Source organism: Chroicocephalus ridibundus, chromosome 6 (genome assembly GCF_963924245.1).
Source record: "Chroicocephalus ridibundus chromosome 6, bChrRid1.1, whole genome shotgun sequence".
Classification (NCBI taxonomy): Eukaryota; Metazoa; Chordata; class Aves; order Charadriiformes; family Laridae; genus Chroicocephalus; species Chroicocephalus ridibundus.
In genome coordinates this window covers 47,885,970-47,907,992 of record NC_086289.1, presented here as the reverse complement: position 1 = coordinate 47,907,992, position 22,023 = coordinate 47,885,970, and the positions used below count along the sequence as shown (strand labels likewise).

General features: G+C 42.4%; 1 protein-coding gene across 2 annotated transcripts; it reads right to left on the bottom strand.

The window, feature by feature from the left end:
* Nucleotides 1-4,728: 4,728 nt before the first annotated feature.
* Nucleotides 4,729-20,688, bottom strand: LOC134517886 (phospholipid scramblase family member 5-like). 2 transcript variants are annotated; one of them, XM_063339878.1, is made up of 10 exons: nucleotides 20,543-20,688; nucleotides 17,547-17,806; nucleotides 16,723-16,948; nucleotides 14,039-14,190; nucleotides 9,525-9,567; nucleotides 8,403-8,623; nucleotides 7,223-7,384; nucleotides 6,015-6,176; nucleotides 4,977-5,012; nucleotides 4,729-4,890 (listed from the first exon to the last, which is right to left on the bottom strand). In XM_063339878.1, exons 3-10 carry the CDS (start codon nucleotides 16,733-16,735, stop codon nucleotides 4,861-4,863), a joined length of 819 nt encoding a protein of 272 aa, XP_063195948.1. In that variant the 5' UTR covers nucleotides 16,736-16,948; nucleotides 17,547-17,806; nucleotides 20,543-20,688; the 3' UTR covers nucleotides 4,729-4,860. The 2 variants fall into 2 exon arrangements, with proteins under 2 accessions (XP_063195948.1, XP_063195949.1); XM_063339879.1 differs by having other exon boundaries at nucleotides 4,878-4,890; nucleotides 4,977-5,055.
* Between the last annotated feature and the right edge of the window lie 1,335 nt (nucleotides 20,689-22,023).

Sequence of the window (22,023 nt, the reverse complement as noted above, 5' to 3'; positions counted from 1 at the left end):
CCGAGGATGATGTCACTGGCAGTCACTGGGGAAGTCCCAGGCTGGACTCAGCGACGGGTGGGAACTGGATTCCAGAGCTGGAGTCAGGAACACACCAATTGGGATCAAAGGCAGGTGAACAGGCTGGGTCCTCCTTGGACGTCGGCCATTGAAGAAGGAGACTGACCCGTTGATCCCTCAGCTTTTGTACTGAGCATGGGGCAGATGGGATGGAATACCCCGTTGGTCAGTTTTGGGTCACCTGTCCTGTCCGCTCCTCCCTGCAGGTGGGACCCCTCTACGCTTTTCCACTTCCAACCCTCCAACAGGACAAATAATGAAATTAGCTGACCCTGGTTGTTATAGCAATAAGTATAAGCAAGAGCCTTTCTGCATACCATTCCTCGGCACTAATTGTAAACATTGGGCTTATCAGTCTGAGAACAAATAGTTTTCGGCACAACATGCTGTTAATTTCAGAGTTAGAAGAGGCTTAGCTAAGAAGTAAAATTACTGAACAGAAAAGTTGGTTCTGTTTTACCTCAAAGCAGGACACTGTCCTTTGGGATAAGGAAGGAACGCGCTTTGGGGGCAAGTCACTGGGCCCAGTCCAGTGTCTGTCCTTCTGACCTTTCTTTTATAAGAGCTTAGCGGGCTGTTGTAGGCATACCACTGACAAAGAGAGAAAGCAAGCAGGAAGTCGTATCTCACTCCAAAAAGTAGGCATTAGTCTCTTAAAAATTGTTTTGTTGATTTCTTTTCAGAGGAGTGAAGTAATAAAATGCTGACAAACCATGAATAAACTGTTGTCTCATGGCAGGTGCTAATAGAGTACTTCAATAATGATTTGGCACTAAGGAAGTTATTCCTAAGAAGGATAGAGTTTAGAAAAACATTTAGGATTCCAGGAAAAAAATAACAAATCTCCTTTCACAGGATATGTGGTAATTTACCCTAAGAAACCAAAGCTTTTTTTGCCCCCTGAGGGAAGAAAAAAAGCACATTTTAAAACCTAAAGTTGGTCTTTAAATTAAACTATTATGCATCATTCTAACATAGAATATACCATTCTAATTGAAAAGAAATAAATTCAACTAAGAAGAAAGTCAGGAAGAGGAAATTGCATATATATTTCCTTTTCAAACAGGTACCACTTACTCAGCTCCATTAGAAAATGTGTATTTTGGATCATTTCTAGGCTTGTCTGATCATAACATAACCCAATTGAAACAAAACCAGATTTTTTCAATATGCACATCAAAGTCTACAAAGAGAAGTACTTTTGCACCCACCACATTATTAGATGACCAAATGATCTCAGGATTTACAGAGATGCTGTGCTGCCACTCTTACAAAAAGTGGTTGACCTTGCCATGGACAATCCAGCCCCTTCCCAGGTCGTGGTGTCATCTGGGTTTGTGGCAGTACAGGGGGTTCCCATCCCTGTGTCCCAGGACAGCACATAGTGATGGACCATGATGCCATGACATGGGGGCAGAGTTATTTTACCCATAGAAACCTTCTATGTTTCTAGGGACCCCAACACAAGGCAATCTCCTTTAGACACCGCACTTTCTTGTTTCTGCAGAAAGTAGAGTATGTCCCAGGGCCTCTGTCCACCTGTGGAAGCTGGAGAGATGCTCCAGGTGCAAAAAAATAGGTTTCGGGCTGGCCAGAAGAGCTCACTTTGTGGTAGACTGGATTCTGCCCGTGCATCTACCAGGTGTCATAAAATATCAGTCACCAATAATTCAGCCGTACATAGCAGGCAATGAAGATAACTCGGCATCATGTGACCAAGATTTAATATCAGACAAAGAAAATAAAGTCCTCGAGTTAAGGGTAGAAATCAATTAGAGGTTAAAAGGTGTGTTGATCTTTAATCAGCGTCCTGGGTACATCTTGTGATCTGTGGAAAGCTAAATATTGTAATAATGAGCTGTTGCTGCCATCTACTGAACACAAGAATGTTGTACTACACAGCTTTACAATCTGGTTAGTGATCAAGTGAAAAACTATTTGCTTGGTAAAATTTCTGTTTCATTAGAACAATCATGTTGCTTTCTAGAAGATGTTCAGGACATGAATCTGCTTTAGAGAATATCTGTCGCCCTTTGGGCAACACCAAATTCTCCTTTGGAAAGCCACTCCCAGCCCTTGGGGGAATCGTGAAAGGTGACCTTTGTAAAGAGCTTACGTAGCTCCCGTAATGCGAAACGCATTGCTATTAATAAGAAAGAGTTACCAGTTAGAGCCGCAGGGTTTTAAAACCTTAGAACACCTTAGCTTTTCTTTACTAATACCATGCAGAACTCCACCATCTTTGCTGAGGATAAATACCTGCCCTCGTCTGGCAGCTGTTGGTTTAGAAGAAGGAGCTTCCAGTTGAAAAAGTGCTGGCATTGGCACTGAATTTCTACCAGGATGTAGAAGGGTGGGACCAAGGTCAAGGAGGCTGATGAGGAAGTTCTAGCCAGCAAGAGCTATCCCAGCCCCAGTGCTTTTTTTATCCAGGGACTGAACCTGTTTCTGTATGTCGCAGAAGCTGCTGCTGGGTATAAACAGAGGCATTCAAACATACTCATATACGTACGCAAGCATTACACTTAAAAAAAAAAAAAAATTGTACTACCATACTCAATGGCAACAGAGTCACTAAGTGCAAGAAGTACAGTACTATCATCTGGTTGCAATATATATAAAAAAATATGCATATATTGCTTACCTACCGGGTATATATGTGGACACTCACAGCCAAATTCATCCCCACAGGTAAACAAGACCCTATTTCATATTGACTTCAACGGTGATTGGACACATTTTCTTCTTTGGCTTGTTAAGGGTCATAAGAAGGCTGGAAATCTCAGAGAAAGAGTGGTAGATGGAAGAGGAACCTGCTGATCTCACCAGGCACTGCATTCAGCCAGGCGTTCAGACACACAGAAATCAAAAATAGTGCAAGAACATGGTTTTGCGTGAGACCCAAAACCGTTGTCTACAATAGTCACTTCTGTCTAAGATGGCAAAGGGATTTAAAGAGATACATTAATATAAAAAACTGGCGCTCTTTCTCAATCCACATTAGAGTAAGTCAGGAGTGAAAGGATCGCGTTTAATAGAATGACATCAATGTGAAACAAGTGAGAATAGCAAATTGGCATCAGTCATGGGCATTCTTCTGCAAAGCTATAAATTTCCACACGAGGGAGCTTCTTGCCCACGAAGCTCACAGCGACTGCACAGGGTGCTTCCTCCTGGGAAAGGCGACGGCAACGCTTCCCCGCGAGTTCATAACTTCTGCGGATCGCAGCCTGATTGCGCTGCTGAGAGTCACAGCCAGAGCCCGTAACGAAACGGTTAACAGATAATGATGATTGTCAGAGCTTGTTAACCACAATTATTTTCAAGACATATGTAAATCTGTATAAATACCTAAGTGTGGTATATAATCTAAAACACGCTGTTTAAATCTATAAGCATTCCTGAGTTAATTTCACTATGGGAACATTAGTTGCAACTTCCTGACTTCACTGTGTTTGAATGCATATCCATGAACATTAATTTAAAATTAGTCTAAATATTTGTTGAGACTTAATCACCAGATAAATTTAGCTCTTTTTCATTTTTATGAATTATTCATTATCTCCCCTCCTTTCCGATGATGTGTTGGTTATTTGCAAGAACTGAATTACTAGTTCATGCTAAAAAAAAAAAAATCCATCATTCACAGTGATCTGTAAAATGTTCCACTTGGAAACCTGACCAGTGACTATGATAGATTTATTTTTACCATGAATATTGTATGGTACTGGTTTGCTTCCTGAGGACTCATTGGAGGTTTAAAGAGAGACATAAGCAGGTTCATACAGCAAATATTTTACAACAAAGTTTTTTTCTGTTTACATCTTGCATATATATCATGGATGAAGGAAGCTGGTATTAGTAGAAGCCTGTTGGCGGGAGTGTTTGGGAACAGTATGATGAGGTGTGACTGCAGGAATGATCAGCTACTTAAAACTGCTACCTGAAATAAAAAAAGCTCCAGTTGCACAGTCCTGTCACGGAAAATACCTGAGCTCACCAGTGGAAAAGAATAATTCTGTTCTAGGGCAAGGCTGAATGAAAAGTTATCAACCACCAGATATTGAGGGGAACAAACCTTTTGAGGAAATTCTTGAGTGGATGGGAGCAAGAATTCTGACCGCTAGACTGTTCAAATGTGAAGTGATTTGTGCCCCTCCAGCACATATAGGACCAGCTGTCAAACCTTATGGCCCACATTCAATAAAAGCAGTGGAAGACCAGATTCTCTGAATAGAGTTCACGTTCCCAAGTCTAGCACCGGAAGCCTAATTTCTGGCTGCCACTCATTAAACAAATCTTTGCCATAGAATTAATTTACTAGCAAACATCACTTCCCTTCTTTCAACTCACTGAAACAGATAACATCTCGAACTTCCCATCGGGTGATGTCTTTATATTTGTTACTTTCAATCTCAGTTTGTTACTATTAATTAAATAACAAATCAGAAAATTACTTCCAAAATTATGAAAAAGCAAAACCCCCAGAACACACCCTCATGTGGTTAGTAACTGGTACCAGCACTTGCAAAACTTCAAAGGCTTCTCTAAACATAGACTTTCATCAGTGACGCTGCAAGCCTTCGTCTAATCTTTCATGATTTCCCATGCAGGGACATCAAAAGAGAAAGAAGAGAATAGCGCTGTTCCAAAGCAACAGTGCTCTGTGTGAAAAGTATGTGTTTAGCTACAACGCACATAAAACGTAAGTGGGAAATTATTATTTACATGAGACATATTTTAATAAACACCGTCATTAGCTCCCTTTCTTTTCCTATAAGGAACAAGGATTTGCGCAGTTCAAAAACATGTCCAAAGCTCAAGGGATTTCTGGAAGAAAATGAAAAAGAATTAGAAAGTATCTAACGCATAAGTCTTCAAAGCAAGAAGATCAATTTATTTTCATTTTTACTTACTGAAACACATTCTGCATATTTTATTATTTCTGTCATCTTGTTATAATCCATCCAAAGAGTTTTCAAAGAACATTAAGTCCTACAAATAAACAAACTGTGAATGGTAAGGAAGGTACAAAAATGCAACAATTACTATCAAAAGTCTTACTTGTAGGCTTTTCTTACATAAAGTAATCACATTTGTCAATCATTTTCTATTACTCTGCCACTGAGCAACAGGAATTTTGGAGGACACAATCCAAAAATCTTAACTGCCATGAGAGTTACATTTCTCACCTAATAAAAAAAAAATGTCTGAATTATTGTTGTTATTTTAAAGCAAACACTTTGCAGGGAGTAATTCAAATAGCGTTGGCGTTTTGTTTTATATTCTCTGACGTAAGTATCACACACGATTTTGAACCCATAGCATGTTCATATTAGCGCAGTAGTGTTGGCAAAAGATGTACACAGCAAATATATATTTGTAATCCTAGAAAACACACACCTTGACTTCATCCTTCCCCCTAGCAGTGAGTATTCTCCTTTTCATATAGTTACCCTCTTGTGATGATCTTCACAAGGGAATTTTTGTAGAAAGTTTAATATGACCTAAAGCTGTTACATGCAACACTTGACAGAACTATTGAAGGGGCACTCACTGTTCGAAGCTGCCATTAGAAATAACATAACTTTTGGTTTGGTTCGTATACAGAATGACAGAATACCCATTCAAACACAACAGATAAGGAGTCTGGGGCAGTCGGGTAGGTTTGACATGTGCGGTGATATTTGAGCCTGCCATGTAAGATATAAGTGGAATACTATGGAAACAGACTAATAAACAAAAATGTTAGGAACCTAAAGATGTTCAGAAAGCAAGAAAAAAACAACAGCAGCCATAAAAATTAGAAGGGTTTCAGGTAACTTGTCTTTTAGGTAGCACATTTGGTTTTCCGCTGCGCTTATGCCTTTGTAGGATCACAGCTGATAGCAAAGGCCCCTTTGGTCCCAATCTGCCCACCTCTATAGGTCTACCTCCTGTTTTTGCATACTTACAATGAGGAAACAGGCACCAATCATTACTGCCTTGATTCTCACATCAAGATCTACAGGGACCTGGATCCCAAAGTTGGCTGTGTTGGTAAAGACATTGTTTACAAATCCAGACCAGTATTTGGAAATTTTGCCAATTGTTGACATCTCGTTGAGAGCTTTTACCTGCACAAATGAAAAACAGGAATGCGAGTAAATGTAAATAAATCAAATACACACTGATTATATCTCCACAGAACTGATGACTGCGCCCCGACACACAAAGTATGCTATAGTTGTCAGGTCGTTCTTTTATTCTTACCATTGAGATGCTCTATTAGTGTCAGAATTGCCTTTAGGAGTGGCACACAAGAAAGGGTCTCAAGTTTGGAAACATCAGCATCTTTAGAGCTGACAGAAAAGTGGAGGAAAGCAATTTGAAAGTTTATACCACCTTTGCTTTTCTTTCACAAGGAATTGTTTCTTCCTGTCTTGTGTTTCTGATAGGCTCCAAGTCACAGCAGCACCATTGCTGTGGACCCCTGTGCCCTACAACCGACGGATACGTTTTCAATTATTTAGCCATCTGCATGTTTCTCACAGTATACTGAAATTTGAGCCAGTACCCACTGAAGTCTTCTGATTTGGCTAACGAGTTGATCAACACAGGAGCTCTTTTATGATTCCTTAGCTAAGGCAAAGCGCATGGTTCACATCAGAAAACTGTGCAGGGTTTCTTAAAGCATCTCACATTCTCCCTCTGATCCCTTAAATGTCTCGTTGGCTCCTCAGAATTATTTTTCTCCCGATTAATGTTTTCAAATGCATGTAGACATACTGGGCAGTTGTTCTCAGTCTGAGAGTAATGAAGGCAGCACACTCAATGCCACAGTCTTCAGGGAACTGTGTGTCAGGTAACAGTGAACGCATGTGGGATGAAACCCTGAGCCTACCAAAATCAATGGCTGAGTCTCATGGATGGACTGCAGAGCACCAGGACTTCACTTAGTGACACGTTTATTTCCTTGAAGGAATTGTCACTCCTGACCAGAAATCATCTGTAGAAATCTGAGTGTACAAGTTAGGAACTCCAATGCACATTGTTCTACTTCTGTTTCATAATTATAGCAACATATGCATTATTTTTAAGGGTAGAATAACAGGATTTTTGAGTGACACATTTGTTCAAAGTAGTAAAATTTTTAAATGCTTAACACTCATAAAAAACGTACCTCAAAGTCAACATCGTCAAAACAGCCACAAGTTGCATACGGGCCAATTATTTTTAGTACATCTTCTTTACTTTCATTCTGTATAGTAAACTTTGGCAGAAAAGGGTCCCAGTTCTGTACAACGTACCCAGCTATTGTACCTGGTGGAGACTGAACTTCTAACTAGCAAATAAAAGAAAACAAACAAAAAATCTTATAAACTAATTTTACATTAGTATATTATTCCATGATAGTTTATTGTTTATATAATGACAAAATATTTATTTATTGAATATAATTACATATAATTTTGACAAACTCTGAACTAGATACTACAAGGCTGTCTAACGGTGTTTTTAGATATAGTGGACAATATGACACTCAAAAGCTGCACCAGAAGATAGCAGCTTATATATAATATAAGATTTGATAAAAGCCATACACTGTGAAAAGGCTTTGTTATTGTAATCAGTGAGTATTCTATTAGCTTTTTTATACAGTAGCTGTGCTACCAAAGGGCCCTTTTTTTGGAAAAAAAAAAAAAAAAAATCCTGATGTAGTACTGAGAAAGTAGGTAGATGAGTTAACCAATAAAAAGTTTTCATAAAACAAGGAAGATGTCTGAATAAAGGAGATTCAGAAATAAGAAAAGATATAATATTCTGTAGGAGCTGCATTTTTCACTCAAAGCAGCATATTTACAAGTTCTGGAATTTCCCAGAGATACGTGGCCTTGAAGAGGCAGAGCCACGGAGTGAAGCATTGGCCTCCTCGGAGAGCTGCTTCCCCGGTCATACCCACACGCACTAATGGCCCCCAGGGATTTTCCATCCTTCACGCCCTGGGAGCAGAGGACACTTCTGTAGCACTAACAGATGTTAGTCTGTGCCAGGCAAGCAGTGTTTTAGGGTGTTCCCTAACTGGGGAGACGTCTGTATCATCAGATACAGAGGCTTTGTTTGGGCTGTCAGTAGAGTAAAGTCCCATGAAAGGTAGGAGGCAAGCTGGGAATAGGACTCGTACAGGGGCCTTGTTTATCAATAGTTACTTCTAAACAAAGTCTTCTGCGCGGTCCCCCAGGCTGAGAGCTGGGCGTGAATTCCACCCTGCTGTCCTCGCAGAGGTTGCACAGGGCTTCGTTAATGCTGTGCACATCCAGCGAGATGGTCAGGCAGCCTGAAGGCAATTAGGATTCACTCACCTCTTGCAGGAAGCAGGGGAACAGGCAGCTGTTGCATCTCAAGGGTCTGTTCACTGTAATCACTTCTCGGCCCGTGTTATCAGCAATCCTTATGGTGAAAGACCTTATGGGCGAACACAAGTTACGATCAAAGCAACCGTTTTCTTCCACTGCAAAGTAAACTCTTTGTCCCAAATGGTTTTTTATCTCGTATTTGCTGGAGGTCTCTGTGCCAAGTATGGCTAATAAAGCAAAACAAGCAGTACATTACCTTAGTATAATGTTAGAATTAGAGTTAGCCTTTACCAAGACTCACCAAATTCAGCTTTGCGTACAAGTTTATAGTTCCAGTCTTCTCTACAGTATATAGTCTAAAAATCTGTAGAACAGAGACCGTTTAAAAAATTCTTTTGAAATAATGACACAAAGTAAATATACAATTATAAGGAAATAATAATGTCAGGTCTATATTTTGAAGGAACATTTAGTTCCAAGGCTTTGATTTGCTGTACGCTGAAGTACATATCACAAAACAGAATTCAGATCCTGAGTTTTGGTTTGGGCTTTTTCTTGCTTTATCATCTGCGAAAAGTAACAACATGAGGCTGCCCCACTCCATGGACAAAACTTTCACTCAGTGAGATGCCCAAGAATCAAGCCAACAATATTTTGAATGAGAGAAATACATTAAAAATTGTTTTACTTGTAGAACTTAATACTTGTTCAGTACTTTGGAATTCTGAGGAACTCTGTAAATAGAAACTGTTATGCTTCATTTTGCGTCTTCTGACCTTCCTTTCTTCATTTGCTTTGTTTCTCATAGCACGCTAATTATTGTTAAAGACATTTTTCCATGGATTGGAAAGGTGGTTAAACTTCAATAACTTTGAGGGAGAGGTGTCTGAGGGAGAGACTTTAGGACTGGTGTGGAGATTACTCACTGCCATCTTTCTCTCCTCTTTGGTTTGCTGCAGAACAGGCATAAAGAAAGCAATTTTCATCAGCCTACCACCACATTACGAGCCTGATGCGAGGTCAGCAGGAGGCTTCGCAATGACTTCAACAAGGTGAGGATGACTTGGAAGCCTTTTGGAGACATCTGTGTACCAGCACTGTTAAAGAGTGACAAGGATTGCACCATACCTTCGAGAAGCTCCACCTGCTGATGAATAATTATCCGGTCCAGCTGTTTAAAAAAAAAAAAAAAAAACAAACAAAAAATCAAAACAAAACAAGATGGTGGATGTTGGAAAGGTCTGGTACTGCCAGCAGCCACCCATTTATTTTTACTGCCAATCTCCCTGTTAATTAGGATTTCTTTCCTTCCAGAAGTGCACAAGCTGTGTGCCCTAGGAGTATCTCAAGTCACACTTCAGACATCCCTCTGAAATAATGACTGAAGAGCGTGACAGGAGGTGCAGTGGTTGGGTAACTCACCCACATGTTTGAAGGAAAATAATTTTCACTGGGGGAATGAGGAAGCCAATGCAATGGAAAGATGTATGTGAGAAGCAGGACCCACTTCTCACTCCTGTTCCTCCCTCCTGGTCTTGGCAGAGGGGAAGCCCCTTACCCCAAAGCTAAGGGCGGTGCTGGGCTCCATGGCAGTTGCAGGAGTGAATGGGTTTGGGCTCAAGTTCAAAACGTTCTGTAGACACATGCCCTGCCGGGGCAGCCCAGCAGAGTTATCTGGTGCTGCCAACGACGGCACACACGAGCTTTAACGCTCTGATTTCAGGCACTGTGAGTTCTGCATCCTAAATCTGGCAAACAGTCACGCCGGGGTGCCAGAAAGAGCAAAACACCAGCTCCCCAGAGAAACCCTCGGCTGGCTGAAACCGTCCTCCTCTGTGAGCTGGTTACAAATGAACGAGGAAAACTGCCACGCTACCCAGCTTCTCTGTGCTTATCGTCCCTGCAACATTACTCTTTTTTAGAGAACAGTCATTAGTATTATAAAACCAGCCAGACCTAATTTCAGTCTACCTTTCCATTTTTATATGGCTTTTTATGCCTGTTTTATGTGATAGTTTAGGCCTTGCTAATTTCTTTTCCTTAAATTCCTGATGGGCAAATGCTTGGCACAGGGTTTTGCCATTACTCACAGCTGCAGACAGAAAGCACACAACAACCTTCTGAGACCAGCATGTCACAGCTCTCCAGCATCTGTATATTTTACAATTGATAAATCTTGCCTGGTACGTATTCAAACTGTTGCAGCCATTTGTCAGTTCTAGTCATCTCCTGCAGCTAGTTCAGGCTGCAAAGAAAAGCTGGTAGAAGAGAAACTTCTTTATCCCTTTCATTAATCTCTGAAATGTGCATGCCAGTAATTGAAATAATAAAAAATATTTGGACTTAAAAATTCTCTCCCAAGAATCTTTGCTGTTTGCAGTCTAGATTTCATGAGATATGTGAACTCTTGGAGCTCATGGGAAGTGCTCTGCCGATGAAAAAAGAATAAACAAGTTAATGATGGCAGGGCTATGTTAATGTTTTAGCATTGATTTTAATATGGATTTCTTTGCCCCACACCGACTTGCACGGGGAAAAGAAAATTAATGAGCCTGAGCAGTTAAAACCTTTGAATGATTTTGGTCTGTGTATTGGTTTATTGCGTACAATGTATAAATGATGTTGAGACAAGGTGGCGATGTCCCTTGTTAGGTTTGCTTGTTTTGCCTTTCACCGGTTTCTGCAAGGCAGCTATTCCGATGTATCTTTCATAGGGGCACTTGTGGATCAAGGGAATTCTGCACTTGCACTTGAAAGCATCTAAAGCCCTTTGGTCTACAAGGGTCTGAGTCCCCTTGAGCTCAGATGCGTTAAAATTCCTTCTACACAGCTAATTCTCAGTATTCAGTTTTGCGGGCATTAAATTTACATCTGATCCGTCTAGGCAAGAATAAACTAAGAAGCTTCCTATAAAATTGGTTAAGCCTGGATGGTGGGACAACACACGATTGATCTACTTGGAAAATTCTTCTCCAAGGTCTCATCTGTCTCTTCCCGCTACAGGCAAAATTTCCCTCGGTTTTTATGATGGGCACTGGCCAATTCCTCAAACTATGGCTGTGATCTGGAAGGTAATAATGAGGTTTGGGTAACTTGTTGTGGAAGAAATTGTTTAAAGAGTGTCACTTTTGTGATAATGATAGAAAGCATGGCATCAGTTTGCCAGGGCAGAAGCAGTTTATTGCCCTTCTCTGGTCCACCTTGAAAGCGCATCACTCCTCAGCCTGACGGACTCCGGGGGTGTATTTGCAGAGTGAAGTGTTGCTGTCTGGCCTTAATGTACACAACAGATAATGTCTTTTCCTCTCATCCAACACTATATGCTGTATCCTTGAGTCGCTGTGTAGAACAGGACTGTAAGGATATCTCTGAGATTCATTACTTTTGGATCCTTGTTTCAGAATCAACCGGTCTTACTAAGAAATATATTCAGCTTTCTCAAATCTGTCCACCTCTCTTCCCCGCTCCTGCTGGAGATAATCCCAGAACCTCATTTCTATTTTTTATCCCTTATTTATTCACAACCACTTTCTATACAATCTTTCTTCTGGTAATATCATTCTATAAATCAAACGTCTCTTTTCCCCCACAGGTTGTTTACTCTTCTAGGGGTGAGAGCTGTCACAGTTTCCTCTCGGGTAGCAAATCGTTAGTCTAAAGATGAAACACTTGCAGTCTTGTTTTAAAGCAGGTTCTCTATTCCCCATGTCCTTCCAGTAGCACCTGCCTGTGCCTATTTAAATTTGGACCCACCTTTCCCCAAAACACAACCAACCAGAAGGATACATGGTATTCCAGTCTTCCCAATGGCATCAGAAATTCCCAGTTCTGCTAGAAACATCTTAATTCACTTGAGAATTTCGTTACATGAAAATCTTTTAGTCCGTCAGGATAAATCCCAAGGGATCACCCTGGCAGCTGTGACTCCCACAGTCATTCTGCAGGCAGCCCTCTCCCTGCTGGTCGGATCTCCTTTCTGCTGCAATCTGTCCTGTGTGAGCTTGTTTCATTACTCACACGGCCAGTATGACTTCGGCATCGCACACCAAAATGTTCTGCAACGCATGGAAACGCTAGCTGCGGGTATATGCCAATAATCAGCATTGCACACATGCTTTCCACTTGCAGACTGCAGAGAAAATTGAAAATAATTAGCAAGGGCTGCAGCACAGACACACGGTGATTGGGCAGAGAGCAAGCATGAATGAAGTCTTGAGTTCTAGTTATAGTTCTGACAGCCACTCGCTCTTTTGTCTTTATGTCAGATGTAAAGCTTCTATAAAATGGAGTAATCGAATTTGCTTGCCCACATTGTGCGGGCAAATCTGAGGGATAATTCATGTTCGCACAGGAGACCGAATATGTAACCTGCCAAGTATTTACTGTCACAATCACTTTTAGACTAAAAAATGTAGCTCCCACAGTCTGTGGGCAAATGCTCACGTAATTGACAACACATATCATTTTGTGCATGGGCACCACGAAATGAAAATCATAACTCCACATGAAAGATTGTTTCTGAAGGGTCTCCTGGTTTCATTAGCTATCTAGGTAACCTAGTTTCAAATATAAAATACATTCAATTTCTGCTTCTGTACAAAACTACCAGAAATGTATATCTAAAAGACGGACCTGGAGTGAAATAAACATTTCCCGGGCACCACCGACATACAAACACAGCAGAAGTGTGCGTAGCAGAATCACAATCTGACCGCACTGGGGCCTCATTCGGTCCCTGCCCATACCAGGCAGGGTGCAGGAAGCGTTACTCGACATACATAAGAGTGGCAGAATCCAGACATGTGAAATGCAAACCGGAGTCAGTGACAAAGCAGCAGCAGCAGTGACCCTCCAAGTAAAAAAAATGCAGGAGGAGATGACACTTCCAGAGCAGAGCTGCAGATCATCACTGGTCTGAGCTCCAGGAGCCGGGAGGTTTCACAGAGTGACAGCTACACGTTTAGCGGTGGGATTGAGAAGACTTTAGCACTCCTTTTCCCTCCCCTGCCTGTGACCTACTCATCTGCTTCCATTTGCAGCACTTCCCTCCCTCAGGCACTAGCACTTTCCTGACCCATGACCCGACTCAGAGCGGCTGAGGGTTTGTAGCCAACCCAGGCTCACGCTCACAAAGCCGTCACCAAGGGAGCTTGCAGCCCCAGGACCTTACCTCTAACCTGGAGTGCACTGTCCCTGGCAGAAGGAATTTGCTCAGAAGACCTTCAGTTCCTCAAAGGATAGGTTATAAGGAGATGACAATTCCCTCGCCCACTGCCTGCTCTTGAGGTCAACTGGAGTTTTAGATAGCCATTTCCCTGAGAGTGAGCTCTTAAGGAAGAAAACTGGGGGGAAAATGAGAGGGGTAATACCATGACCTAGCAAAAGTCCTAGAGGGAAGAAAACTATGGTTTTGGTGCAAGAAGAGCTGCAGCACAACAAATGGATTTCTGTAGAAATGAATGGCAGCAATGAAGGAAGGGCTTGTCATTCCTATGTTCCTTACTTCACAGTAACATAAATAGAAGCCTCTCCACCTCCACCTGCTCTCCCCAAGAAAAAATCCAAGCAATCCCATCCCCCAAGGTATCAAAGAAATCTATGAGGAAAACAAAACAATTCTAACATTTGGAAAGATTCAGGACCTGGTTCAGGTACTCCAGACCAGGTGGCAAGTTATGAGTGAGTGATGTTTGCTTCCAGAGACTCGTTGGTTCCACAGACTTGTTCTGTTCAGGAACGTCAGAAGAACCAGGGAGGTAATCCTTAAAGATTGAGTTGGTTTGTCCCTGAGATTCTGCAGGAAAAGAAAAAAATTCAGAAATTAACAGGGCCAAACAGCAGCTAGCTGCTTGGATCAAAACTGGAACACTAATGTCCCATTCTGCCTGTGACTATATCAGCGTTTTAATTCAGATCCGGAGTGAGGGTCTGAAACACATCTCCCACCCTTTGAGCACTCTGATTCAGTTTATAAAGCGGTCTCGGAGTATGCAAAGTGGAATCAACCAGGAGACGTGGGCTTGGATCTGCTCTGACAGCTTGCCAGCACTCAGTCGGTGGGACAAGGCTGGAGCTGGTGGCCACAAGCTCCTCAGCCCTTCGTCCTGGTGCACACCGAGCTGCTGAGGGCTTGCTTCTAGCAAGATGCTTCCTAGCATCTTGAGGGCATGCATATTTTCTCTTAATTAGAGATAACCTTTCCCGGGATCTCAGATTCCCCAAGCTGGATGTTACAACCCCGGTATCAAAGCCTACACAGCCTCTTACAGTGTATTATTCATTATTATCTTCATGAAAAGATCAGATATCGTTAAGCTGTGTTTTGTGGTTGCTGTTGCAGACATGTCCTTTAGGACACAGCGGTGGTTACCTTGGCTGGTGCTGGGAGGGTAAGAAGAGTATTTACGGTTGCAGGCGCCGGTGTGCCTGCACCCCTTCGCACGCATGGGTACCATCCCCCACAGCGCAGTGACCCCCTCAGACATTCGATTCTCAACAAACTCCTGCGGGTTGTACTACGAGCATCTTCCTGCAGCCCTCAGTAACACTGGCTCTGCCGGACCAAGAGCGAGCGAGCTGAAGTTCTCCGCATCTAAATGGTAAATCCTCGTATTGAGATGAGCCCCCGCGCTTCAGCAGTAAAGCAGTCCCCAAACCCATCATTTTTATCTCATGTGTGACAGCGCTTAGGCACGATGGGGTCTGAGGTCCAGAAGGAATTTTGGCTCTAGGTCTGAAGCTCTCTTTTGCTGTTGTGGGTTTTAAATGAGTTTCTTCAGCATTATTTGCACTCACTATGGGTGATTCATCGTTTAATCATATTTTGATCTTAATTTGTCTTTGCAGCCACTGCTTTCTTTCAAAGTCTGAGACCACAGGAAGAAGAAGTAACCCCTTTGAATTTGTAGCTGGCTTTTAAAAATGTATAACTGGGTAATAAATATTTTATATGCTCTTCTGCATCATTTTACCTCTAAGGGTTCTGTTACTGCCGTAACTCTTGTTGTTACATGAAATGCCATGAAGTGGCCAAGTGTTAGTGTTATTCTCGAATAATAAAGAGAAAAAAAGACAACAAATTGCAGTTCTACCTGTCAAATTTTAAGCTATACAAAAATGAAACAGTAAATACATTAAATATTCATGACAATCCGAGCTACTCTGACACTTTGTCTATTTTTGTTGATGTTTCCCAGTTCATTTATGGTATGGGAAAACTTAAAAGTTACCGTATGATACAGTGAGCATTCTGTACAATCATAATTTATAGAGTTACTTGTTCCTAAAAGAAGGATATTATCAAGCTTTTTCATTCTGAAAACAGTATTACAAAACACGACTATTTTTCTGCTTCTTGTTAACTACTATGTAATAAAAATACAGAAAACCATATCTCTTTTGTATGGCTAAAGGTAAGAAAAATGCATACCCTTCAAGGTAAAAAAAAATGTACATTCTAAGAGTGCAACAATGCTGCAAAACCATGCTTCCTGCTTTATAACTTTTAGTCCTGTAAGTACAGAATGTTTTGAGTATTATTTGGGGGGGGGGGGGGCGGAGGGGGGGGAAGAGAGAGGAGTAAAGATTTGACAAACATAAACAGACATTGCTGAAACTCCCTGGGCCAACATCTGCCTCTGTACGTCACAACAGGGTGACCTCTGGGGAGCTGCATTCATGTTAAGAAAAAACAGATTTGTGTCCTTCTACTTAGTTTAAGCATTTGAAAGCACGGACAAAATTAATTTAGAAGGCTTGTTAGATCAGCACACTGCAGTGTTTGCCTATAGCCCTGAGCACCCAACCGGCTGCAGCTAAAAGACAATACGTGACAAAGATGAATCCAGATAGGAGTATTCTGAGTAAATTGAGTTATTCTTCGGATATTTATTTTTTTCTTATGTGGTTATATCAGGACTCTGGCCAGTTTTGAAAGTGAAAAGCATTTGCTGATTTGGTATTTTCGAAGTGGAATAGGAAAGACGCGTGCAAAAATAGTGGTACCCTTGGCTCAGTCCCTGCCCTTCCCAGGCATTCCGTACCGACAGGTTTAAGCACAAAGATACAAACACTAAATTTTCTGATTGAATGCAGATGCTAACGTTTTGTAACATATTTTATTCAAGTAACATCCTAGTATAGATTTTAGTCTCCTTAGGAGCCTCTTGAATACTGAAAAATTAAAGGATGCCAAAACAACTGTGCTTTGGCTGATGTGGTTTTAGCCTGAAACTCTCACTTCATCAGGCTGCTGATTGCTGGAAACGTACAAGACTGTAGTTTTCTGTAAACATGATCTAAAAATACAGACTATAGATGCACTTACCTTGAGAGGCCATGAAGCTTCCTGAGTTACTTCTTCAAAGGAAGCCAGGTTAAAAGAAAAGGCTTTTCTTGTTGCAGCAAAGAAAAAAAGAGCACAGCATGCACAAAACTTCAGAAGGTGTCTGTCTACTTCATATCAGCTTACAAAGAACTGGAGGAAATGTATTGCCTTCCTCATGTTCCAGAACACTGCATTTTATGTCGATGGACAACAGGGGGAGATGATGCTAACAAACAAGAAAAACATTATTCATTTCAAGTCGTTTGCACCAATGGAAAGAGGAAAAAGTGTTTTGTGAATACAAAGAGGCAAAACTTCAATGTACCCACTGGCTAACTGAACACATTAGACCTAAAATTCTGCTTTATAATGTATGTATATATTCTGAGACTATACAAATTCTATCTTTATAATTCAATATTTATGTTTCTGTTCCTTCAGGGCACCTAGTAAAGACAGAGGAGCTGATTACCTGCATTTCCCTATGGCTGGTCCCCAGTCAATGTTTCCCGGGCACAGAGCAGGAAAAGCTACCTTGGATTTCTCACTGTGTTCCATCCGCCAGCCTCCCCTCCAAGGGATGTCATGCCTGCACCCAGACCCAGAAAATGGTCCTGTGCCCCCTCACCCTGCACCCCCACCCCCCACCCCACAGGGCTCTGCTGATCCGTGTGAGGTGTTTAAACCAGATCTGGAGAATTAAAACAGATTGGCTGTGCTTTGCTCTGAACCAAGCACTGTCTATACCAAAACGTAACACATGTAATCACCCGCATTGCACTGAGAAGAGAGGAGGAGGAGGAGGGAGAGTAACCTTGACTTACCGGCTCATATTTCTGCCTCGAGTGCCCAAGTCGCCATGGAGATCATCACGCACACGCGGTCTGCAGACAGACATGATGCATGGCTGCAAAAATGGCAGAGCCTACGCACAGAGCCCGGCAGAGCAGAGTGAGGTGTCGGGGACCATCTTCTGATCTCTCTGCTACTGCAAGTCCGACTGATTTGAAATGATCCGTAGGAGCATGTCCGAGCGGGTTTAATTCCAGAGCTTACAGTTCAGCAAGAAGCTGATGAGGATTCTCTGAAGGAAGAATACAGAAAACCCCTCTAAAAATATATATACTTACAGAAGCTGATTTTTATTAACTATATTAGTCCATGCAAAGGCCCCAGGTCTACCCACGGAACATGTGAAAATTTGGCTATGCGAAACTTCCCAGCAGTTTGTTGTTGCCTGCTTGAGAAGTGCCTGGGTGCAGTGGCAATGGAGCCCGACCCGGCGGCCGGTCCCTGCTGTGCTCAGCCCTGGAAACACCATCTGAAGGGAGAAGGCAGCCCACGGACAAAAACTTTGGTGGCTGAAAAACAGGCACCAAACAAATCCTTCTGGACTGGGAATAAGTTTGAAATCACTTTCTTCTTCCTTTCTCCCCCTCAAAAATGTGCTGCTTTGGAGCAGGGGATCTAACCTGGAGAGCAGACACAGCAGACACAAGGCCTAAACAAAGAAGAAAAACAGAAAGGGAAAGCTCTGGACAAATATAGTAAACCTAACTTCGAAAATGACAGATGAAAACTCAGATGAGATAGTACCCAACTACCTTTAAAAATGAATAAAGACTCACTTTAGCTCCCAGGAAACGAAGCACAAAAAACCATCCCTGGCGGTGCTGGGAGCTGCTGGCACCATGGCGTGGGCTCCTGGGCAAGAGCCGCCGCGGTGGCACAGGCAGGTCCACCCATCTGAAGGAGCCAGGTTTCATCATCCTGCCACTCATGAAATAAACAGTTCCCTGAAGCAGTTCTGCCCCAAAGAACTAATTTTCTGGCATTATTTACAAAATTGCAGTAAATAGGTAATAGAAAGATAAAAAACTTGGCTCGAAGTAAATTTTATGTTTTTCCATTTCTTTCACGATGTCCCCTCTTACCCCATTCTTATTGTTTCATTCTGAAGCAATAATTTTAGTAGATTACATCAAGAGATTTCTGCAGGATTTGTAAACAATAGTCTTGCGTTGGCATATGTCTTTACAAATAAAACTATGTATTCAATAGTTTCTTTAACCTGAATATTTAGCTTATTTAGTCTTTTTTTTTTAAAAAAAAATAAGTACTCACATTTTGGTCAAAATCTACTCCAGCCATGATTAAACGCAACCTCTCTAAGGACTTCAGGAGCAGAAGACTAAATCATGTTTGTCCAGGGACAAATGCAGCCATCCTTTGGTGCTATTTAGAAACGCACAGGAAAAACTACTCAAGAAATCAGGACAAACACTTACAGAATTGTGTACAGCCATTTCTGGCCATTGATGACTTCAGGAAGCAGAGTGGCAGCACCCGAAGTGGGATTCTGCCAAGACACCGAGCTCATTGCCTTTGTCCCTTGCAGAAGGCTCCCAGGGGTCATTGCCTACATTTGCTCTGTCGTTCGGAGGCCGAGCGTGCTCCCTGCCTCTGTATGAATGTGCCGAACATCTCTAACACAGTCACAGATATAAATAAAATTTTTAAAAAATTAAAAAAAAAAAAAAAATCCCTGAGTGTGCATACATGTAGTCCCTCTACCTGTAAAACATACTCATTCCACCCCACGCTGTAAAGCTTATGGAGAGTGCCGGGCAAACCCTCAGAAGATGCAAGTTAGCGTGGATCCATTAAAATCAATGAGACTATCCAGATCAGGCAAGCAGTGCTTGGCTGGAGGACTTTATACATCTAGAACCTTCCTTCTTTAAAGAAAAGTTACATTGCACCTTTTCTATAAATACCACTTCTCCAGAAGCGCAGGGATCCATCCATCCTGCTAAGCTGACGCACAAACATCACTGCAGCTCATGGTTATTACACAAACTACTGCAGCTTGTAGGAAACCTGTTCGTGGACCACAACATCATTGTCCCAGACAGCAGACAGCCAAAACACAGATTTTCCTCCAAAAAGCATATCGTATTAGTCAACCAAGTGGATCAATAGAGCAAAGATACCATATGGCTCAGCATAGGTGCTGCTTTTCTGGAGCCTTAATCACTCTTCTATTTTCTACAGGCACCACAGCCGGAGTACGGCAATCGTTTCACAAAAGCCACCTTCACTAGTGGTCAGAGGCACCAAGAGTAAAACAGGAGATGGCAATAAAATTCGAAGCATTAGGAAAAGCTGTCCTGCTCCCTGCTGCTTGCAAAACTGCCCTATAAACCCGGTGCGAGATATTTGCCCTTGTACTCAGCAGGGAAAACAACGACCCTGCCCTTTCACCACTGTAGCGCTGTCGGCCCCCCCAGGTAATCAGGGACTGCCTCTCCCCTCGTCCCCGCAGTCGAGACAAGTTCATGCCAGGGAGCTCAGCTCCTCCCCACCTGCCCTGCCTGAGGCCCAAGCAGCCATCCTGTGCCATCCTGCAGGCAGGATACGGAGAGAGCGCGGGCACCATCAAATGCACCCCGAAACCTCCCCCAGCAACGCCTCAGCTTCCCTGCTGCTAAGACGGGGGGGGATCGCTAACGCCCATTCCCGTTTTACATTTCATTTCCTCAAAAGATCAATTGTCACCAGCATTAAAATTTCGTGGTGGTGTTGTTTTTAACAGGAAATTTAAATAGGAAATTTTACAGCCTTCCTCCCTTTCCTAGACTTGTCTTTTAGCACGGGGAGAAACGCTGAGCATGAGCGTATCAGACCGTGACCCTTTGCAACAAGAAGCTCCAAGTTACAGATTTTTTTTAACACAGTTTTCCTTTCTGCAATGGGGAGGCGGGGAGGGGAAATAAATAATTAATTTCTTAAACAAGCGACCGTCTAATACGGATCTCACCTTGAACTTTGGTTTGTGAGGCGTCTCGCGGCGGCTGGTGTCTGCAGTAACCCCCTCCCCTCCGAAGACGTCCGCGATCAGGTTGAAATACTGCGGCCGGCGCCAGGCATGGGCAGCGCTGGGCGTCTGCCCGCGCTGAGGGCACACGCGTCACACGCGGCCCCCCGGAACAGCCTGCCCGCGGCGGCCTTCCCACGGCTATGCCACAAGGTGACTGCCTGCCGCGAATTAGTAGCAACGTACGACCTTTAAAAAAATTACAGCTGTTCGGCGGTCCACTCTTTATTGCGCTTTTAACGGAACTGGGAGAAACGGGACCAAAATAACGATCTTAAAATGATTGTGTAAGAAAAGAGCAAGAAAGAAACCTTTCCGGCACTTGTATTTAGAAATGGCACTGAATATGTATCAGAAATTTTAGTGCTCCCCCCAGCAAGTATTGACATGGGTCAGAGCCTAAATACAGATGTCAGCAAAATACAGCGATCGACTGGAAATTCGTAAACCAGCTTCCACACCCAATTTTGATGCAGCAGGTGGAGAAGGCTTTGGGGGTTTTTTGTTTGGTTAGTTGCTTTTTGTGGAAGGAGGTTTTTGGTTTTGTCATTGTTTTTTGGGGGGTGGATTTTTGTTGTGTTGGGGTGGGTTTTTTGCTTGTCAGTTGGGGGTTTTGGTTTTTGTTGGATTTTTTTTGTTTGTTTTGGGGTTTTTTGTTGTTTTTTTTCACATGTAGAGTCTTGTTCTCGCGAAAATACGGCGCACGAAGGGCTGCGGGCGCTGCTGGCGAGCAGTGCCTCACGCACATTCAGCAGCTCTGAAACAGATGTGTGAAATGATTAGTCCAAAACACTGAATTCAACCCCAGACCCAAATATTTCAATTTGAATCACATTAAACAGATTTTTGGATAAAAGCAGAGAAGTGTGACCAAGAAGAGGTTGGTTTATGTAAGCAGACCAATATAACTTAAGCAAAAATAAGGCCAGAAAGGAGCAGCACACAAGACGTGAATGTATCTTGTACCTAATGAATATTGAAGGATATTTACCTGGAGCAGAATAGTTTCAGGATAGATTTAAAAAAAATAATCCTGAGAGTTCTCATTGATTAGGACAAATTCACTCAAAGGTGAGAGACTAGTTTCAAAATTTCTTCATGACCTAAGAGGTTTGGTACCTGGTTTGGAGCAAGATACATTGTCTTAGTGTCCTGGAAAGCCAGAATGTATCAGAAAACACTGGGTGTATTTTAGGTGCTTTTCCTTCTGTAAAAATGACTTAAATTGAAATCAACATTTGCATCAACTGTCACATCAACTCATCAAGGCACTAGGTAAGATCTGCACAGCCCTAGCTGTGTCCACATTAGCCAACAGCGCAGTGCAACAGCAGCAGACCTGTAGAAAGAAGAGACAGGCACTGAGGACTCACCCGCGCTCCGTGGCTCTGGTTTTGCTCTGGCTCTTGTGTGGCTCTTCGGTT

What these genes read in the sequence shown, in the direction of transcription:
- LOC134517886 (XM_063339878.1), bottom strand. An exon ending in TCCCCTGCTTCCTGCAAGAG is followed by an intron (nt 7,385 to 8,402) that starts GTGAGTGAATCC and finishes TTTATTTGCTAG; the next exon opens with TTAGAAGTTCAGTCTCCACC. An exon ending in TTGGTGCCTGTTTCCTCATT is followed by an intron (nt 5,013 to 6,014) that starts GTAAGTATGCAA and finishes GATTATAACAAG; the next exon opens with ATGACAGAAATAATAAAATA.